General features: G+C 40.2%; 1 protein-coding gene across 2 annotated transcripts in view; it reads left to right on the top strand.

Moving 5' to 3' along the window:
• Positions 1-10003, top strand: part of spock3 (SPARC (osteonectin), cwcv and kazal like domains proteoglycan 3) — a 15790-nt gene extending 5787 nt beyond the window's left edge. For both annotated transcript variants that reach the window (XM_035660463.1, XM_035660462.1), the window contains exons 3-11: positions 4138-4177; positions 6119-6227; positions 6956-7064; positions 7205-7313; positions 7600-7713; positions 7795-8016; positions 8740-8802; positions 8908-9045; positions 9209-10003. In XM_035660463.1, coding sequence (XP_035516356.1) covers positions 4138-4177; positions 6119-6227; positions 6956-7064; positions 7205-7313; positions 7600-7713; positions 7795-8016; positions 8740-8802; positions 8908-9045; positions 9209-9366 — 1062 coding nt within the window. In that variant the 3' untranslated portion in view covers positions 9367-10003. The remainder of the gene's footprint in view (positions 1-4137; positions 4178-6118; positions 6228-6955; positions 7065-7204; positions 7314-7599; positions 7714-7794; positions 8017-8739; positions 8803-8907; positions 9046-9208) is intronic.
• Positions 10004-10500: the final 497 nt, after the last annotated feature.

Below are 10500 nucleotides of genomic sequence, written 5' to 3'. Positions count from 1 at the left end.
TTTTTTTTTACTGTGGATGTCCGTCCTGTGTTGTTTGTGTTATGGAGGGTGAATGATGTAGGGGAGGTACAGAGCTCGAGGCCTTTTCCACTTCAAAGCACCTCAGTGTGTGTTTGTGTGCGTTTGTGCGTGCATACATGCGACAAGCTTGAGCAAGACAAGCAGAGCCAGTACAGTGAAAAAATGCACATATTTCTACTGTTGGAAGTTCAGGGAAGGCAGCAAGGAGCCAGTAAAGGTAAGGAAGCCATTAGGACACTATAGGCAGAGATGATCTGTGAGAATCTGAAGTAAAGGTGAGGATAGTGGTTGTCAGAAGCAACATATTCACAAGGACTTATTTCTGTAGACGTGTAGATAAAAACCACACTAGCAAATTAGGGTGTAAGCCAACAGAGCCGAATGCACACACTGTTGTGTTTGTATTTGTGTACACGAGAGGGATAAAAAAATCTGTTATAACTGTAAGGGAGATGAGAGAGAGAGAGAGGAATAGAGGTGGAAAGAGATGGAGAGATAAATTGAAAAGTTGCTATTTTTAGCGCACGCTCAGGAGACCATTAGACCTATTGTTGAATTTTGGGTTTTCTGTGGTTTTAGGAAAGTGGGTGGCTGGTTGCATGTGCAATGAAGTGCATTCATGCAGTTATTTGATGTTTTGTAGTGCTGACAGATTCTGGCACTACATCCAGTGTTGTGGTGATAAGTTTGTTTGTTTTTAGAACTGTCTATGTGTGTGTGTGTGTGTGAGGACCTGCATGTGTGTGTGTGTGTTTCGGTGTATGTGTGTGTGTGTGTGCCTGTTGACTCCATTAAGGAATCAGACCGCAAGCACTTTTGTTGTCTTGACTGGTCTAGAGGGTCTGGCCCCCATAATGCAATGTTCTCATTATTTAGTCTTCATGGTCTGCAGTGCTAGAGGGGAACCATCCTGAGCAGAAACAAAAGTACCTCTCTACTTGGCTTTATCTTGACTAAGCTTTTAGTATGTGTGTTTTTTTTTTTTCTAAATTAAGATGTTAAAGTACTGTGCATAAATATACAAAAGAAGCAGAACAGAACCACTGTTGAATTTTTCTCTTATTGTAACATAGACCTTTACAGAAGTGGAAGGTAGAGAGGGAGCAGTGATATAATGACTAATGAAGATTTGGTTATGAAGAGGCAGAGGGTCAGAAAGGGGACAGTGATGAAGGACAAGAAGGAGAAATTAATTAGAGCTGAGAAAAAGGAAGAGTTGACCCTGTTCACCTTAGAGAGTGCATGGAAGTGAGACAGAAGGAGGAATATAAAGCCGTGGTTTTTAAAAAATAACTAGGCTCTTGTGTTAAAGTAAAGGGGTTCAGAACATGCGTGCACTGTATACAGACACATGGATATCTAAATTAAGCTGCACAGTCCACAATGCCGACCACCAGTAACACTTACAGAACTAGTTCAGTCTAGTTGAGGTTTGTATTACTGTGTAAAGGTAATGTACAACCTTTCCAATGAGGCAGCTTGATAGCGTAGAGGTGTAACAGTTCATTGACAGCACTTATGCATTGCATATAAATCCTGCAGATTCAATTGAACTGATTTGCTAAAATAAAACAGAGTTATTTACATTGGGATGCATCAGTGTTGTGAAATGCAGGTCAGTAACTCTGTCATTGTGTCTATTTCCTTTCACGGGTGACACAGGAAACTGCATCTCACAAACAAGCCTGGCTGACAAGTGCAAGGTGTAAACGTATTTTAGCTGCTTCAAGAAATATTAACAGCAAAGAAATACTACAGGAAGATGATTTATGCAACCACATTTCAACCGTCAGTGAACCATTCTTACATTGTGTGTTTCTAACTTGTCAAGCGAGAACGCACTTAACCCACTTAAAACAATGCGACATTTGCTTCAACATTTATACCAAAGGCAAACTGAAGCAGCACAGTACAATATAGTGCACTGTAGTACTGCATGTTTATAAAAATACTTACACACCCATTCACCCCTTTACCTATCCAAACTCCCACACTCACTTCCTGCCCTGCAAGTACTAAAACATCAAACTTGGTACTGTCAACATAGCTCCATTACTACTGCAGCCGTCACTGTATTACCGTTTTAATGGTTATACAGTACAATACGCACAGAATATATAACAATAGTGCAATCAATCTGCTCTCGACATGTAAGAGTGAGAGGTAATTGTGTCCATAGAATGATTGAATGGTACACCAAGGAAAACAGTTGTGAATTTCACTCTTTAATTGAATTTGATATATCCTATTGAGATTTGCACAACATTAGAATGTGCAAATCTACAACATGGGGCTTTAATTGGGTGGATAAGACACTCTGTTCCGCTGCACTGTGGGATTTATGCTGATAAAATGTTTTTTTTTTCTCTCCTCTATTTCCCTCCCTTCCTATTTGTTCTGGCATATAGAATTGAATGAGTCACACACACACACACACATACACAGAGAGAGAGAGAAACAAAGAGAGCTAGATAGAGAATATTTTGTTGAGTTACAGTAAATCACTAGGGGCCAAAGCTACGTGTGTGCAGTTTCAGACTGTATTGTGATAATAATAATCCACTATTAAACTAGTAAAGGAATAGTAATTAGTAATTGTACAACATCCAGATTGTGGGGACAAAAAACAACTGACACAGTCACATTAATAAGGTGATAACCACATGGTTAACCAATGTTAGGGTACGTGCTGGGGTTAAGCATGCTGTGGTTATGGTTATGGTCAGGTTAGGTCTCCAGAGAATGAGTGTCAATTCAGTGCCTTCCCAAGAGTGGCAAAAACAAGTGTATGTGTGTGTGTGTTTGTGTGAGTGAGTGTTAGTGGTGTGTATGCTGAAAAACAACAAGAAAGGAGATAGATGTGAGAATGAGAACAGGTTATCGTTGTGACTGAATAAGAATGCTAAAACCAGAACTGAAAGTAAACTATCGAATGAGATCAGAGAACGAGAACACACACAGCTCTCTATTTCTTAAGCTCCTTTTACATTTGCATCATAAGCCAGCACCCTTTGGGTGTGTCTCCTTGTCCTTCTATTAAAAGCAGGCAAATCACTCACCTCTCTGCAATCCTTATTTAGAGTGTTGACACACACCCACAGGCAATAGATTGAACCATTTGACTAAATGTAGGAAGGTTTTGTAAACCATTTTGGTAAAGAGTAAATCACTTTGTTATGTGGGACATTATATTATTCTTAATCACTATGATTCATATTTGCTATTGTCGACAATGCAGTAGGCTTTCTAACTTCCTAAGTATCACATTTTCCCAAGAAATCTCACAGAATTTTCCCGGAGTGGTGATGATTTAGCTTTTGATTTAGCTCCAAACTGTAACTGCAATGTCAAAGCCATAGTGCATAATGTGACATTCGTAGTTTTTTTATTTTAATAAAGTCTCTAGTCAATAAGATGCATCTTATAGTAAATTAGGTTCCAAAAGGGTATATTTATGTATTTCTGTATGCAAGGCAATGCAAACTTTACAGTGGCTGCTCGTAATTTAAATCTAAAAGGATTTTTTTCAAACACAAGCCTGACATTAAACCCAACTTTACCTCACTGAATGTCAATATTTCCACTTCATATTGCGTTTTCATGACCTCAACATGAACTCTAAAAAATAAAATACTTCTTTGACAATTGCTCAGCCTATTCAGTTGATGTGTTATTCTCTCTCTTGTAAGTGTGTATGCCACATACATAAACAAATCAGGTGAATGTACAAGGACAGTGTGATAAGTAGCACACGCACTCACACACAAAGACACACGGGCCCCTTTTTATGCAAATGACAGCATGGAGTTGCTGTCATAACATCAACATTACCTTGGTAAATAAATGCATGCTCCACGTGCTTGTACTTGATGGTGTGTTGCTGTTTGTGTTCCCAGAATTCCATCAGTTTATTTCATTTTACAAAGTTTCCACTCAAAAAGAAAAACCTAATCAAAATCAATTCCTCATTCTTTCTCTCTGTAATGCTTTCTCCTAAAGGAAGTGGAGGTTTGTACGGCTGGTTAATAATCTTGTATCTGTCATGTATTATTTACTCTTGATGTCATGTGAACAATATTGTTTATGATTTTTGTTTATTGGTTAACCCTGTTTCAGGAGCCTGGAACATGGACTCCATCCAAGCCATTCGATCAAGGTGGGTGTGAGGAAGAGAGCCTCGAGTGCTGTTGACTTTGTGATGAAACAAAAAAAAACACTAGAAAGGACAAAGAGAACTCATACCTCCTCTGAAGCTGAACACATCTTTAAATGTGGTAGTTTATTAATAGAAAATGTTTAGTTAAAATGCTTAATCTGCATATGGATGAGTATCTGCAGCAATACCTACAGAAAATTAGGTAAGAATATATTAAGTAGGTATTAGAGTATTAGGCTCTTGTACAACCTGTACAAAAATAAAGGTGTCACATTTATTGCGACCGGTTTATGGCCAGATAAATGTATTATGTTACTGTAACGCAACCAATTAAACGTCATCAAATTGTGCTGGATGACTCAAAGTTATTATGTGCATGACATCTACATTTGGTTGCAATTGCACTACTATTCACGAGGTACAATATGGCATAGGAACATAATATGACATCAAAACTCAAATATAACATATATTCAGGGTCACTGAAATATGTATCAAACCATATTTATTGAAGACTGAAGGATATAAGTAATGGTGAAAATGTACTGTGTCTCAATCCAAGGAGCTCAAGAGACATTTTGCTTCAAGAGTTTAGCAAAAAAAGTGCTTTACAGATGGCCACATGGTCACACTCTCCTCTCCACAAAACAAATCACTTGTTCTTGGGTGCCTTCCCTAACTTTACACCAGAATTTATGGAAATTTAGTTTGGAAATATCCTGCTATAACTAACAACAATCCGGAGTAATAGCTCATTTACCTTGGTAAAAATAACTAACATTACAGCATCATTATAGGTGTTTACGCCCTTACAAAAAATATATTTCTCAGTTTAATTTAGTCTATTCTCTAAAACTTAGACCATCAGCTCATGTAGTTTTTTCTGAAAACCTTCGTTAGACTGATTTTAACATTCACACTACTTACTGGTGAGTGTATAGTGTGTTATTTCCAATCTCCAACTCTTTTCACTACACCGACTAGTTGATTATATCTTCTTTGATCATCATTCATTCCCCATTGTATTAACAGACAGCGATAAGCTTATACACACATGCAGGCACACCGGGAACACATTCACTCTCACTTATCACTGTATCCTCAAACACACTCACACACGTATATCCACACAAACACACACACACAGACATGTCAGGGAAACAATAGCATTAGATAGTGCGTTGGAGGATGGAGGCAGGATAATCTGCCAAAGCTGCTCAGGGATTACAGTAAGGTTCTTTTAGAGCAGAGGTCATTAACAAACTGTTCTGAGATCAGCCGAGGGCCTTAGATCCTGCGCATAGGTGCCACGCTGAAGGCTGACAAGCGGTCAGAAACAGCTAGCTTGTCTTTACGAACAAAGATCACACCGTCAGCCTGAGATTCAGATCTAAAATCAGCTCTCAGCGTAAAAGCCAGATAGGGCCCTCAGCTGTGAGATCTGATACCAGATCAGTTTGAGGATCTCAGAAAGAGTGCACATGTGACTGGCACTGTGTGCAGGCTGGTATAAGGTCAGAAATAGCCTCTGTAACCAGTTCCATCTGTTTTTAGCTGTAAGGATACTTAACAGTATTATGGCTTTGAGTTCAGCATGAGAGACACATTGCCAGTAAGCGAAGAGACAGTGGCGAGATTTAACACACACACACACACACTCACCTACACACACACTCAGCCCTCAAACACCTATGCACATAGCTTGGATCTGTAAAATTTAAAATGAAGTCCGTGGTTTAACACAGAATCATTGATCTAGGATTTCAAAGAACAAAAGGAAAATGTAACCTTGGAAGATTTTCTCTCTGTTAATGCTCATGGGCTTAGTCTTTCTAGGAAGCTCTTTGAATAAAGAGGCTGTGTTTTGGTTGCACACACATATACAATGCACATGCACACTTAAAAGAGTTCTAAATCTTTGTCCCTGTTTTGTGTTTTTAGGCCTTGATCCAGCCAAAGACCCATGTCTTAAGATCAAATGCAGTCGCCACAAGGTGTGTGTGGCTGAGGATTATAAGACTGCCTCTTGTGTCAGCCAGAGGAGAGTTAGGTAAGGACACACACACTGGCATACACACGCACACATACACTTGCCCTTTCAAACAGGCGTAAATTTCAAAGCTGTCCCTCAAATTTGCATTCAGATGTTTCCGTGACAAATCCAGAAATGAAACAGTGGATTAAGAGCGAATCCAATCTCTTTTTATTTCCCATTTCTTCTCTCCTCCCTCGTGTTTTTTTCCCGCTCACTTATTCATGCAGCATGATAAGCAACAACACCGGAGGGGTGGCTGTTTTTCTATTCTTCCAGCTGGTCTACTGGTTGCCCGGCTCTCTTGTGACATTACTTTTTAGTCCAATTACCCCAGCGTTGGCACCACCTTACAACGGACACAAAGTCCTGCCAAGTGATATGAATGGGCTTTGTATGTGTGTGTGTGTGTGTGTGTCTGTCTGGGACACTGCAGACTGGACAGAGGACAGTAACGCCATACTGACCTCATTTCCCATTCTTAGCAACAACACAATTACCACTACACAGTGTAAGCAAATCAGAAAATAATCGCACATAAATCCTAATCCTTGTCTCAATTCTGAAATTGATGTATGAACAAGAAAATACATCAGGGATACAAAATGCTTGGAGTAAGGGAGGATAAACAGTGCATTGTGATGGAGACTATGTCAAAATGATGCATTGTTTGAAACATTTTCATATGCATTTAGTCAGAATGTTAGTGTATGTGTGAAAATAAGTCTTTTGAATCTCCTCTGTAGTTTTAAAGATCCCAGTTTGTACCAGAGTCCGGGGTCAAAGTGCAAACCCTGTCCTGTGGTCCACCCCGCTCCTGTTTGTGGAACTGACGGCCACACCTACTCCACCAAGGTACTCCACACACACACTCTCTCAACCCTAATAGAGACATTTGAGTACACATGAGTTACAGTTCCTCTTGAGGAAACTCACATCCTGATTTTACTTCCTTCTTCTGTCCCACTCCTTCTGTCTTTGTCTCTTCCGCTCAGTGTAAGTTAGACTACCAGGCGTGCATCACAGGAAAGAAGATCGCTGTAAAGTGTCCTGGCTTGTGTCCTTGCCCCTCTCAGCCTGAACAGATCTCTGCAGAGAAGAAAGGTACAAGGTTCTGCACACATGACTGCACACTGCACGCTAGGATACTTTGCAGAAGAAACTGTATATTCTCCCCGAATGAAAAAGTCTTCCATGGTGTCCAAGCACATGTTAAAAGCCCCCTCTTGACACGCTGAAGCCTTGTGTCTTTTAGCATGACACTGAAGTTTCAGGGGAGCTGTGCTATTGCTGACTCTAACTTCTCTACTCCACAAGGGAGTACAGAAGAGTAGGGAGACAATAAAGCATCACTTTATCATCCTTAATCATTAGTGTTATTGTTCCTCAGTGTGCAGTGAGTTGGAGCTGAAGGAGGTGGTGAGCCGTCTGAGAGACTGGTTCAGAGTGCTGCATGAGAATGGCATCCACAAGAGAGTCAAGATCCAGAAGCCAGAGAAGAACAGTAAGTCACGTGGCATTAACGAAAATCATTTCTTCATGCACCCGGTTGCATCTGAACTCATTTTTGAACCTTTCCCTACAGAGTTTGAGGTTGGGGCGTCACCCATTTGTAAGGACCCTCTGGGCTGGATGTTCTCCCGGGTGGACACAAACTTTGACCTCCAGCTGGACGAGGCAGAGATCAAGAGCCTCTATCTGGACAGGAACGAGCCCTGCTCCGATGCTTTCTTCAAATCCTGCGACACACATGCCGACGATGTTATAACCAGCTCTGAGTGGTGCACATGCTTCCAGAGGTACACAGGTACGGTATCTCCATGCACTCATACGCAAATTTATTAACAACTTTATTTAAGTGTCCACTGTAAACAGACTGACTTTCTGATTTAACTTTGACCCACTACACTTAGAGGCACTTAGAGGCTCATACACCGTTTTTCTGTGATTATTATCAACATTATGGGTGCACTTTCAGTTTAAATAAAGTGGTTAAAAAAATGACACAGACTTGTTTACAATTGCCCCTTCACATTTGTAACTAGTTCCCCAATCTCAGTAGCTACTTTGGTGAGCACAGTGTTATCATAGCTGATAGAAATGATGGCCAAAACTCGACAACAGCAAGACCCAAGCTGTAATAAAGCATAACTTTTCTTTAATTTATAAACTAACTTCTCCAAAAATAATAATAATAATAGACACTTTCCATTCAATCACAACGACATATTCTTCATTGACATGTACAAAATACATTACTGTAAAAAAATTGCAACACAATACAATACAATACAAATGCCACGGTATGAGACCTAGGAAGAAATTATATTTTTGCACACACAAAGAAACTATGTAAAGTATTTAAAAGATGAGTCTCCACAGCCGCACTCGTACAAGCAAAGACAGCAGGATAACAAACATCACTACGGAAGCAAAAAGTACACAAAGGAAGCGAAGTTCTCACAGATGCATTCCCAGAAAAGCAGACTTATGCAGTTTATCACCAAAGTCCCTTGTCTCTTCTTTTCAGATTCCCCTTGTAAAGCAGAGCTGTCCAGTATCAACAAAAAGCAAGCGGGGAAGAAACTGCTTGGTGAGACACACTCTCAAATACGCACACAAAAGCAATACACACACAAAAACAATGTGTTACCCTTTTTCATTGTGTGCATCTGTGTGTTTTGGCTTGTATGTGTAGGTCAGTATCTGCCATCCTGTGATGAGGACGGTTACTACAGGTCTCACCAGTGTCACAGCAGCAGCGGCCAGTGCTGGTGCACGGATCGCTATGGCAACGAGGTGGCCGGCTCACGCACCCATGGCCCAGCAAACTGCGGTAGGCAAAACTCTGAGGAGTGTCATGTGTCTGTGTTTGTGTAAGAGAACAAAGAGTTGATTTGCAGCCATAGTCATAGTCAGTCTTGTCACATCATTACCGACTAACTATTTCCCAAAACTATTCCTTTGATTTTAAGATTTGGTTCATTCTCCGTTTCTAGGCGTGATTTTGGAGTCTTCAGGAGACCTCGGCAGTGGAGACTCGCTGTTCACTGATGACGATGAAGATTCCTTTGTCCTCAACGACCAGGCCGGGATGGACGACGAGGACGACGAGGACGAGGATGATGACGACGACAACGACGAATATCTGTCGTAATTTTGAAAAAGAAAACACAAAAAAGAAAAAAGAGAAAACTGTTTGTTTGGTCAAACTGCACGTTTCTAGGTGACTCCCCAGGCAGATACTTAATCGTACTAACAGCCTATGGACTACTCTCTGTGTATTGTTTGTTCATTAGTAAGAAAAAAAAACCAATATTCCTGGCAAACGTTTATGATTTCTCTTCCTCTCTAAGTATAAAATATGATTGGTTAATGGCACTTGTTCACTTGTGTGTCAGCCAAACAGAAAACCTGACAAGGACTAATCAACAAACCAATCCAGTGCTTTGGATTTGGTCACGTGTGCAAAGACCTCTCCCTTCATTGGACAGTCCATGTCTTCTAGTGTATCCTGTCCATGTGCAGCACTCCGATGCCTGAGTGTGTTGATGCCTGAGGCGCAATGTTAAAGAGATTTCCCCTTCATTCCTTCATCCTCATACCCCCCCCCCAAACACTTTTACTCCTTATCAAATGTTCCTGTGTATAGGTGGGATGTTGATGATGTAGATAAGAGAATATTGCACTCTTTAGGTTTCTTTTGATCTTGATTTGTAACTGTGACTGTAACTGTGTGGAAAAACAAGATAAGAGTTAGACATGCTTCATTAGGAGAATTAAGGCTAAAAAAAACAGTGTGAGTTGGATAACAATCAGAACCGACATGCTAGCTGTTTTCACGGAGACACAAATCAAGTCAAATCATCTCAAAGGCTCAGCAACAAGGAAAGACAAATTACTGCTTGGTCGGTGGTGTTGGGGGGAAAATATTATTATCTATTTTTCTAATCCATTGTTGGATGAATACAGAAGATGAAACAGATTTGCCATAGCATGTCTAATACTGCGTGATGTTGTTTCAGTCTGTAGAACCAGAGGCTAAACCTTTTGTGGAGCTCAAAATATATATCACGGAGGCTTGAGGGTGAAAAATTCCTTCAAGCATGTACAGATGAATCTACGCTTACTATAGTTATAAACTTCTTGAGCCACAAGTCTGTGTGATTAAAAAATGTTTACTTACCTTTAATACATCAGTGAGCTCAAAGAAAAACTCATAGCAGCTCACGTCACAACATCAACTCCAAAGAAAGTGTTAAGAGCTTGATGTTTTTCAAGATCTGAGTCT

This window comes from Morone saxatilis, unplaced genomic scaffold (assembly GCF_004916995.1).
Source record: "Morone saxatilis isolate NCDOM2014 unplaced genomic scaffold, NCSU_SB_2.0 Contig17, whole genome shotgun sequence".
In the NCBI taxonomy this organism is placed as follows: domain Eukaryota; kingdom Metazoa; phylum Chordata; class Actinopteri; family Moronidae; genus Morone; species Morone saxatilis.
This window is presented reverse-complemented; position numbering and strand designations above follow the sequence as displayed.